We start from the raw sequence: 22,283 nt of genomic DNA, 5'->3' as shown, positions 1-22,283 counted from the left end.
AGTACCAAAGCTTATATTGATAGTAGGAGAAGACCAATATGTGGCTAACAAAGCATTAATTTCACTATCATACCTGATAGTCAGAACATCATTGTGCAGTAGGTGGGAAAGATGAGCAGGTATCCAAGTTAAATTTTTCATATCTAATAAGGGAGGTCTGGGGAGGCAGATATTGTTTCCACTAGAAAACCATAAGGATAATAATATGAAAAGCATTTCATGTACATTCAATCAATAACAACCAGATGATATAAAAACAAGTTTCAAGCAATATCAGTTTGTGAGCATACAGCCCTTGTTGACAGCATCGTGGGATAGCTGTCTGCCTCCATGGTCAGCGACTTCTCATCCTAGAAAGTCTCAGCTGTTTCTCGTCCTTGAAAAGTCTTTGATCTCCGCTGCAGACAGAAATGGGTGTCAGAGATGGGAGTAGATGTCCATTTACAGTCAGGTGCCTTTTTTTAAACGAGAAATGTGAATCCATGAGCTAACTCCCTTAAGTTTAGCTGCACATGGGTTAGTTAGTTAGTAATACCTGGTAAGGTTCCCTCCAATGAGGTTGGAGAGAGTCTTTTATTTTGGTGTCTCTTCCAATACACCAAATCTCCTGGTTGTAAGCCATGATCTTTGAAATCTTCGTCTCCCGGGAGCGTACTGTGAAATGAATCTGTTACCAATTTGTTAGTTCCTACAATGCAGAATGTCTGCTCTTTACTTTTCCTTATATTTGGGAAACAAAAGATTAAAAGTCAACAATATTTTAAAAAGTCATAAGAATAATTATCCTCAATTCATTTACTCCCATAGTTATTTTTGTTTATCCTGATTATTTTCCAGTAGTTTTTTAATTCAGTTATTCCTTGAAGTTCTATAAATCATCATCCATTTCAAAAATATGACATACTTACAAGCCTGCAATTTAGATGAAGTCAGAGCCCTTTTCATGGATTTTTCTAAACATATAATATACCTACAAATGCATCAGAATGAAGCTGTCCACGAATGACAAAATTTAAAAGTGGCATGGTTATAGGTTTGATAAAAACTTTGCTTTTCTATAAAATATAACATTCCAAGTCAACAATTTCTTGGTAAGCAATAATCCCTGTAAAATAACATAGGGAATATAAAATGTGTATAGCTTTAGATTCAATTATAATTTTAGCATATAAAGAATAAATAATATGTGAGATTTTTTAAAATGAGGCACATGGCTTATTACAAGCAGTGTATTCAGCATTGAAAATAATTCATAAACTCCCAATCTGTGAAAAGCAAATACCTAGAGCATCAATGGCAGACGCCCCCACAGGGAATCACGACTCTTGGCTTGCCCAGTGTCCCTGATGGGATACATGCTACCCCCCTGAGAGTTTCCTGTTTGAACTTCTGTCCAGATTACTTCTGAGTAGGTAAGAGAACAAGAGACAAACTTTAAAAAAACATTGAAGTTCATATAAATGCTATGAAAAAGGAATCCTGAGAAATAAAATTTATTTGTGGTCAAGTTGAATATGATTAAAATTGATTTAATCAAGTAGGTGAATTTAATATCAAAAGTAAGCTGATGCAAATTTAGAGTTCTATTCTTTCTCTCTGATAAAAGGACAGTTTTCATGGACTACTAGTCTGCTACTGATAAGTACTGTGAAAAAGTTTTCTAAATAAAAAGCCAAGATTCTGTGTTTTATCAAAATAATTTCTGTTTCATGTTGTCTTAATCAGGTTCTTGATTATTTAAGAAAACTCAGTCGCCTCATTAGTAAGAACTAAGTTTTGCTGACAATTACATAAACTTCTGTATCTGTTTTTGAAATCTATTATTGTTACTTTTGTTAAATGGGTTTCATAATGATTTATGATCCAATTTAGTCAAATGTCCAAACCTCATATATTTTGACAAACTTCCCAAAATTCAAATTATGAAGAAAGTCTTGACCTGGGAATAACTTTGAGGTATTCCAGAAGGCCCCTGGAACACCACAAAAGATGTGTTTTCACTCCTTGCAAAAGAGAAATTTTAAACTAAATAGGCATCTGTGGTATATTAAATTACATGGAAAACATTGCAAAACAAGTGATGAAAAACTTCTAGGGGACACTGTATGGGTAAACAATGGTTGTAAATTAAATAAATAGTTTTGGCTACTGGTATAGAAAACCTAAGACAGCTGCTTGATTTTTCCAGATTTTGTGGTAAAAACCCCTCTTCCCCCAGTTTTTGCATTCCTTCATCTACCATTGCACATTTAAGCTGGATTTCATTTAATTGCCACTAAGTATGGGTTATCAATATGTTTTTGTTGTCATATGTATTTTTTTTCTGAGTGGGTTAAAGCATTCCCCTTCCACAGGGTTGATGCCTAACAGTGGCTAAGGAGCTGTCTGAAAATGTGTTTTCCGCTTAGCGTACACCTTCTACGATCTCTAGCAACCAAGGTACACACTTTACTGAGCAAATTATGCACACCTTGACAGACAACCTTATGAATTTCTTAGAATTATAGCTGACCCTATCACCTGCAATTGTCAGGCTAAGTTGAGAGAACTGATGAAAACACTGAATATAAGAGGACAAGTTCTAACTGCACAGGACTGAATGAACTGAGAAGAATATTACAATTTTTGTGACTTTTGTTTGAAATATTGATGGTTCTTTAATTTTATAATTTTCCCAATACTATAAGAAAAAGTTTTCCTTAAGTTAGCCACGACCTAGAGGAATTTGGTAAATTACACTTTCGTAAGCATAATTGAAACAGTTTAAGTATAAAGTAAGATTATTGGAGATTTTTCTTGTTTCTTGAGGTAGGCCTGTAATGCTATGAATTTTCCTCTTGAGACTGCTTTCGTTATATCCCATAGATTTTGAGCTGTGTTCTCATTTTCATTTGTCCAATGTATCTTTTGATTTTTTCCTTGGTCTCATTGTTAACCCATTCATTGTTTACTAACATGTTATTTAGCCTCCATGACTTTGTGTGATTTTTTAGTTTTGTTCTTAGGATTGATTTCTACTTTCATACTGTTATGGTCAGAGAAGATGCTTTATGTGAGTTTAATCATCTTAAATATATTGAGACTTTTTTTGTGTCCTATAAATTTTACGTGCACTTGAAGAGAATGTAAATTCTGCTGCCTCTGGGTGAAATGCTCAGAACATACATCTGATCTAGTATGTCATTTCAGGTCACCATTTCCTTGTTGATTTTCCATCTGAAAGATCTATCCATTGATGTCCATGGGGTGCTAAAATATCCTGCTATCACTGCATTACTGCCAATCTATCCCTTTATATCAAGGTTTTCTTTACATATTTAGTCAAGTTTGGAAAATTTGTTCTTTATCTTTTAAAATTGGGTTTTCCTCTATTGATGGTAGGTCTTTTCATAAAAACTAGCTTTGTAGTGTGGCAGTAGGAAGGGGAGGAAGTAGAGACAGGGAGGGAAGAAAGTGCAGCAGGGAAGGAAAAGGGGTGGGAAGGGGTTGTTCCAAATTAATACAGAAAAAGAAAGGAAGAAAACAGCAGCAAAAATTCTGAGTAGCCCAGCTGGCGTGGTTCAGAGGTTGAGCATTAGCCTATGAACCAGGAGGTCATGGTTTGATTCCTGGTCAGGGCACATGCCCAGGTTGCAGGCTCGATCCCCAGTAGGGGGCATTTAGGAGGCAGCCGATCAATGATTCTCCCCCATCATTGATGGGTCTATCTCTCTCTCTCCCTCTCCCTTCCTCTCTGAAATCAATAAAAATATATTTTAAAATATTCTGAGTAAATAAGAGTTGCCCTCCTCATTGTGGCAGATCCTGCCTGTGATCCAGAGCCTGAGACCCTCAAGAGACTTTTCTGGAATAGGCGCCGTGTGCAACCAAAGGCCGACTTATAAACATACAATTTAAACAACAGGCATGAATCTCAACAACTTTAAGCTGAGTGAGAAGAGGCACACAGAGAAGTCTACATATGAACTTCTGAAATACTATAAACTAATTCGTAGCAGAAAAAAAATAGCACAGTGGTTGTCTCTGGAGGTGAGAGCCCAGATTGACTGGGAAAGGGAATAGGGAATTTTCTGGGGTGATAGGCATGTTGTCTCTGATAACATGGATTGCACAGAGATATGCATTTGTCAGAATTAAGTAAATGTATACCTTCACTGTATGTAAATTTACAACAAATGAAAAAGCTGTAATTTTAGCTAATGCTACTCATGCTTACTAGTAAGTATATAGGGGTGAAGTATACTAATGTCTTTACCTTGCTTTGAAATGCATTAAAAAAAGAAGGTAGACAGAAGGATTATGTGACAAAGTCAGAAAAGTAGAATATTAATGGTAGAATCCAGCTGGTGGGTATACAGATACTTGCTATAAAATTATCCTAACTTTACACAATTGAAAATTTTTATAATAAAGTGTCAGGGGAAATGCATCCCACTTCCCCACCCCCCAGCTCCCCTGTGCTCTTCCTCCCTGTCTGCTTCTCTCTTTGCCATTTCCCCTTTCTGTTTTCCTCCATCTCACCAGGCCCTGTGCTTCTACTTGGCAGCAGTACGAGTATTCTGACCATGTTCCAGGAAGAGCAAAGAGCACTGGCCGGACTGTTAAAGAAATGTTATCCTGATGCTTGTTAAAATGGGAAGGGAGACTTCAGTAGGAATCAAGACTATGGAAATAGGAGAGAGAAGGGGCTCAACTGTAAACACAACCATGACAAATGCGAATGGACAGCCAAGGGGGTGGGTCAGAAGATGAAAATTTTCTGGGAGAAGACACTGGGAATATTCTGGCTAACGTGACCGAACAGGACTTTTAGAAAGACTTAAACATCAAATATGGGGGATAAAGAACTTGATCAGATATCAGGGTGGGGGATTGTCTCCGAGACCGGGGTAGCAGGCCTGGCAAGGACAGGACAGAGCCCAGGCTTAGGCCCTAGTGACAGAGCCGGCGTGGAGGAGCCAGACTAAAGCTTCATCAAGCCCATGTTACTAGACCCAGCTCCTCTGCAAGTGGCAGGAAGGGGGTGAGTAGAGGGCACCATGCAGAGGGCAGGCTTCTCTGAGTGGCCTCTGATTTTCTGCTCAAAAATCTGGTGTGTCACTTTTAGTGGCATCCTGGGCAGGCACAGGCTTCCCTCTGCTGCTCCACTGCAGATTGCTGAAAAAAGAAAAAAAGGCATGCATGGTTGCACAAACACTGAGAGGGAAGTCACAGCAGGAAGGAAAATGCTGACCGCCCGGAGATGCCAAGGGGATTGCTCAATCTGACTCAGAGCTGTTGTTTTCCTCGTGGCCAGAGCTGAGGCGGAGAGAGAAGGCAGAACGCCCAGCTGCACAAAACATCCGCTGAGTCTCCAGGCGCCCTGCCCTCTCTGCCCCTCGCCATGGGCTGTGCTGCATCAGACACTGCAGCTGCTCTAGTCATTATGAGCTTGTAAAAACAAATGGTAACTTATAATATAAAGAAGTAAGAGCTTGGTGGATACTGGGGGGGGGGGGGGGGGGGACTTCCAAAAAAATCCTTTTTGCAAAACAGGTCACTTAATAGGCTATAGTACACAGACTTTCCATCGAGTATCACTGTTTTATAATAATCTAACATCCATCCCAATGAGAGCCCAGTTTTACCAGGGTTAGCACATGGTGCAGAAGCATGCCCATGCCTCCCTGAGTTGGACAGTGGGAAGGGGGAGAAGGAGGAAAAATGTGTGCAAGGGACTTCAGAGCCTATGTCCTAACCATTTCTGGGGAGAAGAAGAAGCAACAATTAGGTTAGCAAAATGTCATCAGTAAAGAAGGTCTTGCCACCCACCCCCTCTGGGGGCGTTCAGGTGTCTCTCACATCATTGATGTTTCTACCTTTCTCTCCCTCGCCCTTCCTCCCTGAAATCAATAAAATATATATATATATATATATATATATATATATATATATATATGTTTTAAAGAAAAAATTGAGAGGCAAAACATTCAAAAGAAGAGGTTTCCTGAAAACAAGGTGGAGGGAGAGGTGACAGGGAGGGAGCTTGAAGCATCAAGGGAGCGCCCACTAATGAAGGAGGCGGCTCCCTGAACAGCTGCTGGGTCTGACTTACAGAGGGCTGGGTTCCTCACACAGGTGCCACGCAGAGCTCTTTGCTTTTCCAGTTCTCTCCATGGGCTGGTATCCACTGGTGCAGGCTCAGAGCTGTGCTCGTTGGGAGTGCCTGAAGAGAAACTTTCAACTTGTCCAGGAGAGGCTTAAAAACAACCAAAGAGCATTCCATCCACCTGAGACAGGCTCAGCCTGTCTCAACAACAACATGGGACAGCTCAAATCGGATACTGAGTGAAAGAAGCCAGGCAGACACATGTGCACTAACACCACGTGATTCCCTTGATGGGAAGTGCAGGAAGAGGCCCAAACTCAAGTCTACAAGGACAGGTGTGTGCATTGCCAGGAGCCAGGGGTGGGCCTGGGACTGACTGCAGAGGCACTAGACAACTTTCCGGGGTGGTGGGAATGTTCCAGACCCTGATGGAGTTGGGATGCTGTTGCATGCTAAAATTTCTCATCTGGACACAAAACGGGAGGTGTTTCAGTATATGTAATAGATACCTCATTTAATGTGATCTTAAACATCAAGTTTTCCAAGCCGTGGACAAAAAAAAACACAGTCAGTAATGTGGCTCCCCCAGGGGAGAAGCAGGAGTAGCAGCTGTGCGTCGACACACGTTCTCCAAGTTGCCTGCTCTCTTCACTGTCTCCTTCCCACCTGCCTCTGCACCATCCTGGTCGGGGTCTCCCTGCATCTTCTTCCCATGACCCCCACCCACAGTTTATTGTCCACACAGCTGCTGAGCTGAGATTCTGGATCAGATCCTTGCCCTGCTTAAACAGCCTCCAATTCCTTCTCATTACCTCACCTCAGGACCTTTGCACTGGTTGGGCTCAGTGCCTGAAGCTCTCTTTCTCTGGTCTCAGCAGGACTTTTTTGTCCTTCAGGTTTCAGCTTAAATGTCTGTCATCTCAAAGAGGTCTCCCTGAACTGTGTCCAGCATCAATCATCTCTCTCTTTCACCATTTTATTTTACTTCCAACCAAGTATTTTACTTCCAATTCGGGCCTAAATTCGGGCCAGTCATATTTGGCCATGGAAGCTAAGATTAAGAACAGTCTGAATCGACACCTGCTCTAAGTGTAAAATATGTACACAGGATTCCATAGACTTAGCACAGAGAGAAGAATGTAAAACATCCCATTAACAATTGTTTGCAAACCCTTGGTTGGTTGGAGCATCATCCCAATATGCCAAGGTTGTGGGTTCAATCCCTGGTTGTGGCACATACAAGAGAAAAACCAGTGAATGCATGGATGAGTGGGGTAGCAGACTGATCTCTCTCTCTCTCTCTCTCTCTCTCTCTCCCTCTCTCTCTCTCTCTCTCATCAATTAATACATTTAAAATATATACATATAGTTTGAAGAAAACAATTGCTTGCATATTTTTGAAATAACATTATGGATTTGTAAAAACTTATATAAACTGAGTCACTTCAAAATGGTGTCAAAGCTGCCATCCCCCCCAAAAAAGTGCCTTGAAGATCTTACTCGTCAAACCTCTGAATACTAAAACTGGGCAACATAACCCCTGAACTAACCCCACAGCAGTACTGTATTCCAAACAACTGCTTGCAAAACTAACAGATGTCAACCAAAGGCCATGGATGCCAATTCAATGCCAAAAGGAGTCCTCAACTTGGGGTGCAGGAATGGGAGAGAGATGCCATTCGGTTAAAACAGCTGAATTGTGAAACAGCACGGCTGGGAAACAGCAGATTTTTTTCCCCATCACCATTTATCCCCCTTTTCCCTCTGGTAATCATCATACTGCTGTCTGTGTCTATGAGTTGCTGGTTTTTGTTTGGTTTAGGATTGTTTTTTCTTTCTTAACCCATTCACCTTTTTCACCCAGCTCCCCAACCCCTCACCTCTGACAGCTGTCTGTCTGTTCTCTGTTTCCATTTTGTTTGTTAGTTTATTTGGTTCATTAGATTCCACAAATAAGTGAAATCATATAATACTTGTCTTTCTCTGACTGGCTTATTTCATTTAGCCTAAAACTACTCTCCAGGTTCATCTAAGCTCTGTTTTGTGGCCGAGTAGTATCCCATTGTGTAAATGTACCACACCGTCTTTACTCACTCACCTGCTGGGGGGCACTTGGGCTGCTTCCAAAGATTGGCTCTTGTCAATAACTATGCAATGAACACAGGGGTGCAGATATTCTTTTGAATTAATGGTTTGGGTTTCTTCGGATAAATTCCCAGGAGTTGAATTGCTGGGTCATAAGGCAGTTCCATTTTTTTATGCTGTGAGGTAACTCCACACTCCTTTCCACAGTGGCTGCATTCCCACCAACAATTCTCCACGTTTCCCTTTTCTCCACATTCTCGCTAACATTTATTGTTTGTTGATTTATTGATGATAACCATTCTGACTGGTGTGAGGTGATTTCTCATTGTGGTTTGAGTTTGCATTTCACTGATATTTAGAGACTTTAACCATTTTTTCATTTATCTATTGGCCATCTGTATGTCCTCTTTGGAAAAATGTCTATTCAGGCCCTTTTCCCATGTTTTAATTGGATTGTATTTTTGGTGTTGAGTTTTATAAGTCCTTTGTACATTTTGAATATTTACCCTTTATCAGATGTATTGGCAAATATGTTCTCCCATTCAGTGGGTTGTCTTTTCATTTTGTTGATGGTTTTCTTTGCAGTGAAAAGATTTCTTAATTTGATGTAGTCCCATTTGTTTATTTTTTTCTTTTGTTTCCGTTGACCAAGGAGAGACAGTATATCAGACAAAATATTGCTACGAGAAATATCTGAGATTTTACTGCCTATGTTTTATGATTTCCAGTCTGACATTTAAGCTTTTAATTCATTGTTTATTCTTTTTTCTAATATTTTATTGATTTTTAGAAAGAGAGAAAAGGAGAGGGAGAGAGAGAGAGAGAGAGAGAGAGAGAGAGAGAGAAACTGATGTGAAAGGGAAACATCAATTAGCTGCCTCCTGCATGCCCCTACCAGGGATTGATCCCACAACCCAGGCATGTGCCCTGACTGGGAATTGAACCAATAACCTTTAGGTGCATGGGACAACACCCTATCAACTAAGCTACACTGGCCAGGTGAGTTCACACCATCCATTCTTGTGTATGGTGTAAAGGTGGTATAGTTTCATTTTCTGGCACATATCAGTCCAATTTTACAACACCATTTATTGAATAGACTATTTTTACCCCAGTGCATGTTCTTGCCTCTTTCAAATAATAATTGACCATAAAAGTGTGGGTAGATTTTGGGCTTTCTATTCTGTTCCATTTATCTGTCCTTTTTTATACCAGTACCATACTGTTTTGATTACTATGGTTTTGTAGTGTACTTTGCTATTAGGTAGCATGATTCCTCCAACTCTGTTCTTTATTCTCAAGATTGCTGTGATGACTTCGGATTTTTAATATATCTATCTATTTATTTATTTCAGAGAGAAAGGGAGAGGGAGATAAAAACATCAATGAAGAGAGAGAACCACTGATCAGCTGCCTCTTGCATGATGCCCTCTACTAGGGATCGAACCTGCAACCCGGGCATGTGCCCAGAACAGAAATTGAACTGTGACCTCCTAGTTCATAGGTCGACACTCAACCACTGAACCATACCTGCCAGGCGATTTGGGATATTTTGTGGTTCCATGTAAATTTTTCGAATATTTGTTCAAGTTCTGTGAAATATGCTATTGGTATCGTGATAGGAATTGTGTTGAATCTATAGATCGCTTCGGGTAGTATGGACATTTTAGTGATGTCAATTTTTCCTACCCATAAACACAGTATTTACTCCCACTTATCTGTATCTTCCTCAATGTCTTCAGTGACTTATAATTTTCTGAGTAGAGGTCTTTTACATCCTGGGTTACATTATTTCTAGGTCAGCTTTGTGCAGTATCATAGCCAATGAGGTTTATCCGAGGCTCAATTATTGCTAATTGAAAAATTATTTCTATGTTTTTAAGCAATTGTGAAAGAGGCTGTTTTCTTAGTTTCCCTTTCTGATAGTACCTAAAAATGCAACTGACTTCTGGATGTTAATTTTGTATCCTGCTGCTTTACTGAATTCATTTATCGCTTCTAGTAGTTTTTGGTAGAATCTTTATGGTTCTCTGTATACAGTACCATGTCATCTGCAAATAATGACAGTTTACTTCTTCCTTTCCTATTTGGATATCTTCCCATCTGAATGCTGGGGGTAGGACTTCCAGTTATATGTTGAATAAGAGTTGTGAAAATGGATATCCCTGTCTTGTTCCTGATCTTAAGGGGAGTGCTTGCAGTTTTTGCCCATTGAGCATGATGTCGGCTGTGGGATTGTCATATAAGGCCTGTATTATGTTGAGATGATTCCTCTATTCCCACTTTGCTGAATGTTTTTGTCATAAATGGGTGCTAGATTTTATCAAATGCTTTTTCTGAATCTATTGATACAGCCATGTTGTTTTTATCCTTCATTTTGTTTATGCGGAGTATCAAGTTTATTGATTTTCGGATATTGTGCCAACCTTTTGTCTCTGGAGTAAATTGCACTTGATCCTGGTGTATGATCTCTTTAATGTATTGCTAGGCCCAGTTTGCTAATATTTTGTTGAGAATTTTAGTATCTCTGCTCATCAGAGATATTGGCTTATAATTTTCTTTCTCTGTAGTGTCTTTATCTGGTTTTAGAATTAGGATAATGCTGGTCTCATAAAAAGAGCTTGGAAGTCTTCCCTCCTTTTGGAAATTTTTGGAATAATTTGAGAAGGCCAGATGTTAGTTCTTCTTTGAATGTTTGTTAAAATTCACCTGTGAAGCTATCTGGCCCAGGACTTTTGTTGTTCGGGAGGGGTTTTGTTTCTTTTGTTTTGATTACTGCTTGCATTTCATTAGTTTTAATCTATCTATTCAGATTTTCTGATTCTTCCTGAATCAGTTTTGCAAGATTGTATGTTTCTAGGAATTAATCCATTTCATCCAGATTGTCTAACTTGTTGGCATATAGTTGTTCATATTTCTTCACAATCTCCTTTATTTCTCTGGCGTCAGTTGTTACCTCTCCTCTTTCATTTCTGATTTTATTTGGGTCCTCTCTGCCTCCCCTCCCCCCCTCCTTCCCCCTTTCTGGTGAAACTAGTTTGGAACAGCAGGGTTTTGAAACAACCTTGGAGAAGTGGTCCAGGTGAGGTGCCCTCAGTGTTAAGGTTCTGGCTTCAGAGTTCAGCTGGGGAAACAGTTTGCAAGGAAACTGAAAGTGTGCTCTACCAGCACAAAGGTGAAGCTGGCTCATATCATGAAGCTCATCCCCTGTCCCTGACTGGCCCCTTGCTATGCAACTGAGGACTCCAAATCATCACTATTTGATTGGCCCAAATAGCCCTCCCTCGTCTCAAACTGGACAGGAAAGTCTCAGCTCTATTGGTTGAATTTCAATCCTATGACCTCTCTTACCAGGGCTGCCTCATGATGCAGGAGCGTTGCACAGGCTGACCGCTCAGCCTGTGGCTTCTCTCTGGTAGGCAGTGTGCATTTAGAGGTCTCTGCCACAGTAGCTGCCAGGCTCCAGTTTTACACTTGGGCCCAGTCAACCACAAGAAGCCGTCCTTGGCAGATACTTTATTTCCCGGAGTCAAAACAGGGAAGCAGAGGTCATAACTACAGGACTAAAAAATCAGTTACATTCTGTAGGACAAATATCACTATGTTAGCTTATCTGCATCTGTAGAAATTCCTTCCTTAGTTTATTAATATCCATAGAAATGTCTTCCTTCTTTTCAAGTAATTATCCCCCTTCCCTTTATCATAACTACCCCTTACCTTCACCTCTCATAGGAACCCTGTGAGTTTCTGCCTAAAACAGTGCTTCTGGAATAGCTGCTCTTTTGAATCGCAAATCAACACTTGTCACTTCTCACCTTGTTGTTTTTTTTTTTTTTTCCAGTTAACATATCGAATATAAATATTCTTAAACTTACCGTCACCTGTATCTTTTTACATTCTTTAACGTGTCTACTAGGAAACAGGAAGCTACACATGGACTCGGCTACATCTCTATAGGGCAGCCCCTCTAGAATGTCAAGTCCAGGGCTCACTCGCCCACTCGCCACCTGTTACACACAAACCCTAGCCCTCCTGGCCTGGGAGAAGCCCAAGAAAGGTTTGTTGAATGTATTACATGAGTTGTGCAAAAGAGAACCCGAACTTTTTACCAATTAGAGGTTAAGTACTTCACTTATGTTCGGCAAGGATACTCCCCAGTACAAGGCGCAGATGGCATCTGCCCCAGCCTTTGAAATCGTGCCCGTGCTCTGGCATCCCTAGAATTCGACCCACTGCTCAGAGACCAAGACACCGATTTTTCCCTTTTAAAAGAATAAATTAGAATTCAGGGGTTACCAGCTGCCCAGGCCCAGAGAAGGGCGGCCAGAAGGAGCTGAGCTTCGGCGCAGCCTAGAGGAGGCCTGGGAGGGTGGGGAGGAGCCGGGACGGACTTCGGCGGCTAAGCCGGGACTGGGCCGAGGGGCAGGGCTCAAGGTGCGGAGGAGCCGGGAGTGGGGGCGTTGTTACGGCTGGAGATGGTGACAAAGAGGCGGCGAGGGGAGCAGGCTGGAGAAGCAGGACCCGAGGACCGGAACGGGGCAGGGCGCAGCGAGGGGCCGGTCTGCGGGGAGGGGGTGGGGAAGTGACGGGCGGAAAAGGAGGAGCGGAGGGCGGGGCGGGGCGGGGCGGGGCGGGGCGGGCGGCGATAGGGCGGGCGGCGGCATAAAAGCCTCTGCGGGCGGGCGGCGCTCGCGGACCCAGGATCGCACCCTCCGTCCTCGTCTCTTCGCTCCAGTTCCTTCCCCTGGAGGCGACCATGGCCGGGCTCTCGCGCGCCCCGCTGTTCCTGCTGGCCCTCGCCCTCGCCCTGGCCCTGACCGCGAGCCCTGCGGCCGGCGCCACCGCGGGCAGGCCTCGCCTGGTGGGCGGCCTGGCGGAGGCGGACGTGAACGAGGAGGGCGTGCAGCAGGCGCTCAACTTCGCCCTGAGCGAGTACAACAAGGCGAGCAACGACGCCTTCCACAGCCGCGCCATGCGGGTGGTGCGCGCCCGCAAGCAGGTGAGTCCGGGCGTCTGGGGCTGGGAGGATCGGGGGGGCCGGGGGACCGGGAGGCCGGGGGGTCGGGGGGGCAGGGCGAGGCGATGGGGAGGAGGAGCCTGCGCCCCGGGAGGCGAGGCCCTTGTGACGCGATCATCTCCGCCCCAAGCGCCCAACTCGCGGGACACCCCCCGCCAGTGCTGCCCAGCCCGGCAGTTGTCCCTGGTCTTTCTTGTGACCCACAGACCATCACGGGCTTCTTCCCCGGGCCTGGCAGTGGGTCGCGGGCACTCGGGGTCCGTGCCAGGCCTTCGCTTATGTTTCCAAGCACCAGCCCCGCCAGGACAGGGCTTGCGGTCCAGCCCACTATCTCCCTGCCAGGCCGTGGGACTGGGGAGTCAGAGTGAGTTGGCAAGGTAATGACCAAAGGGAAGGAGAAACAGACTGTCCACCGGCTGCCCTCCGGCTCTGCCACTGAATGGTTTTTTAACACTTTATTCCTCTTTTCATGTTGACATAACTTCAGACTCACAGAGAACGTGCAAAACTGGAACATGGAATCCTGCAGATTCTTCCCCCAGATTAGTCCAAATGTTGCCCTGTTTGCTTTACTCACCTCCCTCCCTCCCCACATGTGTTGGGGGTACATACTAGTATATACATTTATTTCTCTGAACTATTTGAGAGTATATATTTCCTAAAAACAGGCATTTTTAAAAATAATCGCAGTACAATTTTGAACAGCAGGAATCAGCCCTGAAACAATGACTTATCAGATGTCTGTGATAGTTCCACCGGGGTCCTTCATAGCCAGGGACACTCCCGGTTCCTGCACTGCAGCCCCTTTCCCTGGAGCAGGCTGTCTGCCTGCCTCTTCACCCTGGCATTTGTGAGGGGTCCGGCCTAAATGTGTGGACTGGCACTCCGTTTGTGTTGCCCTGAGGTTTCCTCAGGATAAGATTTGGGACATGCAAACCAGGAATGCTCTCTGAGTCTCCTCTCAACAGGTGCCACTACGCCAGCCTCCCTGTCCTCTCTGTGCCATGGTAGTTGGGGCCTCAGGCACTGAGTTGGGGCCCTCACTGCTCCCCTGGTTGCCTTGAGGGAACCGGCAAACACAGAGGAGTCCAGGATAAGCCTGCGGTATCCAGGCAGAGGCTACGGCAGAGGGTCTTGCATAAGAATCCAGAGCTGCTGAGAGGTCCTGGAGGAAAGGCCCCTGGAGTGTTCTTCCCTCCAGAGGCCAGACCTCTGGAGGAGGCTCTGGGTTTTGAAGTCTCATTCCCCTCCGCCCCCCCCCCCCCCACCTTAGATGGGTACCCCACTACCAGAAGCCAGAGCTAGTAAGTGTGTGCTGGGGTAGAGAGGACCACCTGACCCTGCGTCTGCCAGCCCGCCCTGAGGTTCTGGCCCAATAGGGAGAGCAGTCATCAGAGTCCAGAAGGGGAATGGAGGGCACATCCGGAGGGGCTGCTGGGCGTTGAGCTTGTCCTTGGAGGAAGGCTGGAATTTAGACCATGGAAGAGCAGAGCATGGCCACGCAGCAGCAAAGTGTGGTGCCTGCTGCAGGCCAGGGTTTAGAGCCTGTTCTCACCTCCTCTCAAAACGTCAGACGATGGGTCAAGATCAGACCCATTTCTCCTGCAGCCGTTGGCTGGCACTGGCCCCTTTGGATGGGACGTGCACTCCTTGCTCACCAGGTCCCTGCCAGCCAGCTCCTCTCCACTGTGACCCTAGCTTGGTGTCACCAGTCATCGGCCCATGTGGGAAACTGACACCAAGGGCACATCTGTATTACTTTTGACAATAAAGATAAATTAAAAAAGAAAGAAAGAAACCAACAGCAGAGGGATCATAGGACTTGCTTGGCATCCATAGGACAGAGTCCAGAGCCTGGTCTGGGCCCCTCATCTCGAGGTTCTCCGAGTTTTCAGGAGGTGTGTCTGGGGGATGCCTGTGTGAGCACAGGTTTCACATCTGTAATCTCAAAAGTAAAAGACACAAGGTGTGAGTGTGTGGCACACTAGAAGTGTTCCCCGCACAAATAACATGAAAGACAGGCATCCCAGGGGCATCTAAGTAAGTGTGTGTGTGTGTGTGTGTGTGTGTGTGTGTGTGTGTGTGTAAAGCATCTCATTTCCTGCTGCTCAGTGGGGGCATGAGTAACCTGGTTACATGGAATGAGAGTCTCGATGGGCTGGATACTACCAACTGGACTGTAAATTCAAGGGCATTGCCAGGTGAGTCTTCCTGAGGCAGAACCAGCCATGACCCCGGCAGAGCTGTCATTTTGCCTTAGTCCCTGCCCTGGTTCCTGGCACTGGCACAGTGGATTTGCTGATGCCCTGGCTGGTTCCCCAGAGCTGCACCTCCAGCTCCTGGCAGAATGCCGATGTCTGGCTCTACCTTCTATTTTCCTGCCTCTCTTCTGCCAGGCTGTGTGACTCACCTTGTCAGAGCTGCTCCGTAAACAAGTTACAAGGAGGACCCGGGGCACACGGACTTGGGTAGCCGTCAGGAGGTGGCCGGGTGCCTTCTGGGTGTTGGCTCTGGCAACCCCTGAATGCTGGCCCAATGCATGCTAACAGGAAGGTACCTGCCTGGGTGACGTGGGCAGGTGATGAAAACCAATCCTTCCCTTTATGTGCACAGCTCGTGGCTGGGCTGAACTACTTCTTGGATGTGGAAATCGGTCGAACCACATGTACCAAGTCCCAGCCCAACTTGGCCAGCTGTCCCTTCCATGTGCAGCCGCACCTGAGGAAGGTATGTACTTGATGTGGGCCAGGGGCCAGGCACACAGGGCAGAGGGGTGGGACCGTGCCCTGGGGATATGTCATGGGTGAGTGCTGTGGCCTGGGTGGGGTGTGCAGGGTCTGGGGTGTGGGGAGGAAAGGGTGTCAGTTTGTGTGTACAGGTTCCTAATTTGATTGTATAAGGGCATTTAAGCTGGGACCTTTGAGCACCATATGCTCTGGGGGATTGTTGCCTGCTGACTGAAGGAAATAGCAGGGTGGAGATAGGGCCCTTTAATCCCAGACTCAGCCACTGGAACAGATTAGAGGGAATTAGAGAGCTGTACGGGAGAAGCCCACCCATGCTGCCTTGCTCACTGAACACCGGACTCTCCCCTGGCCTTGACTGGTTCTTGGGATGTCTCAGCCGCTGGGGACCTCCATCTGCTTGTCACCTCCCCAAACACACTGACTCTTTCAGGAGGGTCTCCTGTCTCAGTGCCAGCCCATTGGAGGTGAAGGGAACTTGGCTGATACCCTGCACCCTCTGGGGCTGTGTGGCTTTGCTGGGCTGCTCCTTAAAGGGCCATGCTGGGGGTACGCCAGTGTGGATTCCTGCAGGGACAGGAGGATGAAGATCTCCTGGACTTGGAGTAATGGGAGGGGTCACCAAGAGGCCCCTGGTGAGCCCTGCATCGTTATCGGGGGCTCCGCAGGGTCGGGGGCCGAGATGTCCACCACACAACCACAGCTCCTCACCTGCACTTCGGAGACCTCATGCTGGGCCCTTTCCTTTTTGACTGTAGCCCTAACTGACCGTCTCTCTCATTTCCCTTTTGCAGGAAGCACTCTGCTCTTTCCAGGTATACACTGTCCCCTGGTTGGGCAAGACCTCCTTGGTGAAGTCCAGCTGCCAGGACGCATAGAGGAGATGTGACAGGCGGGGCCGCGCAGGCTGCCTCCCACTGGCACACCCCCTCCCTGGTGGGGCCCCCGCAGTGTGCTGGCCTCAGGAGACAAACGGAGAAGCTTCTGAGCATTGTGTGACCAGCTAAGTGGCTCTCCCTTGCTTCTTTCTGTAGAGTGCTTTCTAGATGCACCTGTGCCCGGTGCACACTCTGCTTCCACTTTACGCAATAAAACATGACATCAGCTACTCCTGGAGTTGTTCACTGTCTCGGGATGTGCCTCAGGGTTTACAGTTACTTTACCAAGCGCTCCTGTCCCGCTGGCTCTGGAGGGCAGACGAGAGGAGAGAGCTGAGACAGACGGCCATAGTGGGCATGTTGGGGAATATGCTGCCCCATTTTGGATGACTGAGTCATGGAGGGGGCCTGGGAACCAAGGAAAAGAGGAAGGGACATATGCTGCTGGCTCTGGAGACTTGGCTGCTGCGGTAGAAAAGAAGTCAGACTGTGAACAGGGCTGGACAGTAGGGAGGGGTCAGACGGATCCCATAGCCCAGGGCTTCCCTCAGCAAGGTTCTGCAGAGCCATAGGTTTCTGCCAGATGTGCTGAGCTGATCAGACCCCAGGGGCTGATGTGCTGGCTGAGGTTCCCTAGAGAGTAAAGAAATAATTCACCTGCTTCTCTTCATTATACTCTGCTGTGTGGACAAACACACATAAAACTGAGAAGCAGTTCATGAAATGGTAGCTGAACAAGGAGCAGACTCTTCTAAGCAGTCCTCCTGCTCTCTCGCCCTTGGCATTGGGTCTCTGGGGTCAGATTGGGGGGTTGTCAGATGTTACAAGGGTTTCTGTAGCCCAGGGTCAGACACACTTAGGGTCATTCAGATGTCAGTCAGAGCCCTGGCTGGTATGCTCAGTGGTTGGAGCATCACCCTGTGCACTGAAAAGTTGCAGGTTCCATTCCTGGTCAAGGGTGTGTACCTGGGTTGCAGGTTTGATCCCTGGTCCCAGTCGGGCGTTTGTGGGAGGCAAACGATCAATATGTCTCACATCGATGTCCCTCTCTTTTTCTCTCCCCCGCCTCCCTTCCTTCCACCCTCAAAAAATCAATAGAAAAAATATCCTCAGATGCCCCGCTGGTGTGGCTCACCAGTTGAGCATTGAACCCAAGAGATCGCAGGTTCATTTCCTGGTCAGGGCACGTGCCTGGGTTGCAGGCTCGATCCCCAGTAGGAGGCTTGCAGGAGACAGCCGATCGATGTTTGTATTTTCTCTTCCCCTCTCTTTCTCTCTAAAATCAATAAAAACATATTTTTTAAAAATATCCTCAGGTGAGGATTAACAACAACAAATGTCAGCTGGAGTCCCCGTAATCTCAGGCATGGCTGCCTATTGCCATCACCAGAGGAGGATTAAAAAATACTGTCACCTGCTTTGCACTCTGAGAACTTCTGAGTTAATTGGTCAGGGCTGGGGCCTAGGCACTGGGATTTTGATATCCAACTGATTCCCAAAGGAACTGCAGACCTGTAACTCAATTAGACTTCCTCTAAAAGTCCTATGACTCCTACAACATCTGGGATTTGCAGCCGGTGCAGGGTTCTCTCTCAAAGTCACACCTGCGCCCACATGCGCTTTTGGTTCCAGGGATCTATGCAGATATATAACCCAGCCCCCTTCTTGGTTCCCAGTAAATGAAAAGCAACCAAACAAAACCACATGAAAGCATCCTTCAACCAAAACCTTCGTTAGGTCAGTGAACTTTTGTGGAGATTTCAGGCAGCCGAAGAGATTTCTGTGGAGCAATAACCTTGACATGTTCAACCCTTTCCTTGAAACGCTCTTGACCTCACTCCAAGAGGTAGTTGCCCTTTGACCTTCACCTCACGGAGTCACTGACCTTTCTCTCACTGGTCCCTCTTTCCTTGGCATTTCTCACTTGTCCACCCTATCCCTTTCCTGGAGATCCCTTCCCAAGGATCCCTCAGCTGGTCCAAACCCTCCCTCTGTGGGCCAGAGCAGCTCAGTTCTTTCAAGACTTAATCACACCCATCAAGGTGCTCAGAATATAAAGGGTTTCCTAGTCAACAGGCTCTACCCTCTTAGTGAAGTCCTTTCATCATGAATAGCAACATGTTTTCCTTTTCCCCAAATGCCTGCCAAATCCAGGCCCCCAAGGAACAGATTAAGGGATATACCTACCTGTCCCTGAATGGTCACCTTGCAGACAGTGCAGGTCCTGCCCTCTGGACCTGGGAGGCATTAGACCACTGATAAAAGGGCAACGTCACAGGCTGACCTGGGCCTAACAAACAGAGGCGTGACTCAGACTATTAAGAGCTACTGCTATAAAGAAAATTTTTTTTTAATTTATTGATCTTACAGAGAGAGAAAGGAAGGTAATAGGTTTGATCAAATCATTGAATCAATGCCCCCTCCCCTGGGAACTGAGCTTTAGGCCACTTCACAATGGACATTCCACTTGCTTAGACCACATTCCACTTGCTAAGACCGTTATCTCTCCCCTCCAGAGTTTTCCAGAATCCGCACCTGCACAGAGAATTCTCTGCCCAGAAAAAGCCTGCCTAGAGTCCTTTAAAAACCTCTGACTCTCTGTCTTTGGGGGCTGGCACCATTTTGGTGCTCTGCCCATCTGATATCCAGATGACCTAATAAATTTCATAAGTCTTTACCCCTTTTGTCCTCGGGCGTTCCTCCTTCAGTGACCCTAACAGGAGGGAGGGAGAGAAGGAGGGGAGGAGGGAAGGAGAGAGAGACAGAGAGGGAGAGATTTGTTCCACTCATTTATGCAGGGTGGTTCTGGGTGGGTTTATTTGAAATTCTGCTGACTACACCAAGCAAATGTCAATGTGAAAAAGGTCCAAATCTGTAAATCATTTATTTATAAAAATTCATTTGAAGCAAACAAAGGATAAGCCTGGAAGCAAGATCTCCACAGACTTAGATGCTTCCCAGAATGGCAGTTTGAAGTTTCTTTTATGAATTTGGAATAAGGATGGAATGTAAGGGAGATAACATAAAGGTGGAAAAAACCAAGGCATGGATTGAATGGCAAGATAGTTAACAAGATTATGTGCACTCTCCAGGGTGGTAACTCTTCAGAGTGGTCTAAAAAAGAGGCACCCTGCACAGGAATGCTCAAATCAGTTGAACACATTCGAATGCTTACATTTTCTTTTCTCTGAGAGGAAGATTGGGGAGCTTGAGAGGCATACCCAGGAAATCAGCTCCCTAAGAGGAAGGTCTTAACCAAGGGGGCAGTGGCTGAGTGGATCATATGAGTGTCAGCCTACAGGACTGTGTGTGTGGGCTGGCCTCTTACCTTGCATGCTTGTTGCTGCCTGAAATTCCTTTGACACAAGATGAAACCTCTTGTTCCACAATCTACACGAATAAAAGACAAACATGAAAATTGACCGTACCTTCGCTACGCCTTAAGTCACGCCCACCAGCCAATCAGAGCGACTATATGCAAATTAACCCAACCAAGATGACGACTGGCAGCCACGGAGCTGGAGCAAGCAGGAGGCTTGGTTGCTCCAGTGATGGAGGAAGCCAAGCTTTCCACCCGCCCTGGCCAGCTCTGAGCTCCACTCAAGGCTACAAAGTTTCAATTATAGAAGGTAAATAAATCCCAGAATAAAAAGAGAAAAGAAAAAAAGGAGAGGCTGGGAGCTTCCATCGCCGGGGGGCTTGGCCAGCCTGAAAACGGCCCTCAGCCCCTCAACCAGACTGTCCAGGCACCCCAGTGGGAACCCCCCACCCTAAAGAGGGTGTGGCCAGCCTGAAAACAGCCATCAGCCCCTCACCCAGGCTGGCCAAACCTCCACGGGGTGAGGGTCCCCACTGGGGGAGGGCAGGGCTTGACCAGCTTGCAAACAGCCATCAGCCCCTCACCCAGGCTGGCCAGGCACCCCAGCGGGACCCCCACCCTGATCCAGGACACCCTTCAGGGCAAACCAGCTGGCCCCCACCCATGCACCAGGCCTCTATCCTATATAATAAAAGGGTAATATGCAAATTGACTCTAACAGCAGAACGACTGGAAATGACTGGTCACTATGACACACACTGACCACCAGGGGGCAGATGCTCAATGCAGGAGCTGTCCCCTGGTGGTCAGTGCACTCCCACAGGGGGAGCTCTGCTCAGCCACAAGGCAGGCTGACAGCTACCAGCACAGTGGTGGTGGCTGGAGCCTCTCCCGCCTCCTCAGCAGCACTAAGGATGTCCGACTGCAGCTTAGGTCTGCTCCCTGCTGGTAAGTGGACATCCCCCGAGGGCTGCCGGCTGCCAGAGGGATGTCTGATTGCCAGCTTGGGCCCAATCCCCCAGGGAGCAGGCCTAAGCCAGAAGGTGGACATCCTTCGAGGGGTCCCAGACTGCAAGAGGACATAGTCCGGGCTGAGGGACCCCCCCCGCCCTGAGTGCACAAATTTTTGTGCACCGGGCCTCTAGTCAATTTATAAAAGCCGAAGCCACTGCTATGATGCACACTGACCACCAGGGGGCAGATGCCCAATGCAGGAGCTGCCCCCTGGTGATCAGTGCACTCCTACAATGGGAGCACCACTCAGCCAGAAGCCTGGTTCATGGCTGGCGAGTGCAGATGCTGCAGGAGCCTCTCCTGCCTCCACAGCAGCGCTACCAAGCGGCAGTGGCAGCGGCAGTGGCAAACACAGTGCAGTGTGGTGGAATGAGTGGCAGCAGAGCTGCACCTGGCCCCACCTGGGGCTCCTCCCTAGCCCCCTGCCGCTTCAGCACTGCTACATCCCTCAGAGGGATGTCAGACTGCTGGGATCGGGCCAAAACCAGCAGTCTGACGTCCCCCCAAGGGGTCCTGGATTACGAGAGAGTGCAGGCCAGCCTGAGGGACCCCACCCATGCATGAATCTGTGCACCGGGCCTCTAGTTTAGAGATAAACCTTAAAATCTGAGGGTAAAAATAAATAAATAAATAAATAAATAAATAAATAAGGGGCATTTCAAATGTATGTTAACTTAGATGCACAAAAACAAAGGATATCTCCAGGCAAAAATATCCTTTTACTAAAGAAGTTGTATGCCTGGGGCATGACTACCCACCATGACCTGCCCAGTTAAGAATTTATCATCAGATCACCATGCTGTGAGGTTACTTTCCATAGAATCCTTTTTTTTTTAAATTTTACTTTTTTATCCACAAAAGTAATGGAAAACCTTGCCAAATTTTGTTAGATACCAGGGCTAACCTCTCTACTTTACATCCCATTTGCTCTGGAGCCTTCAGAAGCCAGTGTTAATGTAAGAAATGTCCAAACCTGTAGAGAATTTTTATGAGTTTATTTGGGCCTACCTGATGACAATTGCTGGGGAGCAAAATCCCAGTGGATTGAGAAAATGCTCTGGGTAGTGGCAGTTTTACAGCTTATTGTATATATAGTAACATCTAAGGAGAAGATTAAGGAGGGTTACATGAAGTCTGT

General features: G+C 46.4%; 1 protein-coding gene and 1 pseudogene across 1 annotated transcript; both read left to right on the top strand.

Moving 5' to 3' along the window:
* The first annotated feature begins 9,974 nt into the window (after nt 1-9,974).
* On the top strand, nt 9,975-10,080 carry LOC118663936 (annotated as a pseudogene).
* A 2,760-nt stretch (nt 10,081-12,840) lies between these two features.
* LOC118663200 (cystatin-C-like) lies at nt 12,841-17,043 on the top strand. The gene is made up of 3 exons (XM_036322648.1): nt 12,841-13,172; nt 15,804-15,917; nt 16,729-17,043. Exons 1-3 carry the CDS (start codon nt 12,930-12,932, stop codon nt 16,810-16,812), a joined length of 441 nt encoding a protein of 146 aa, XP_036178541.1. The 5' UTR covers nt 12,841-12,929; the 3' UTR covers nt 16,813-17,043.
* Nucleotides 17,044-22,283: the final 5,240 nt, after the last annotated feature.

This window comes from Myotis myotis, unplaced genomic scaffold (assembly GCF_014108235.1).
Source record: "Myotis myotis isolate mMyoMyo1 unplaced genomic scaffold, mMyoMyo1.p scaffold_m19_p_9, whole genome shotgun sequence".
NCBI classification, from domain to species: domain Eukaryota; kingdom Metazoa; phylum Chordata; class Mammalia; order Chiroptera; family Vespertilionidae; genus Myotis; species Myotis myotis.
The sequence above is the reverse complement of the archived record's forward strand: the minus strand, read 5'-3'. Positions and strand labels throughout refer to the sequence as shown.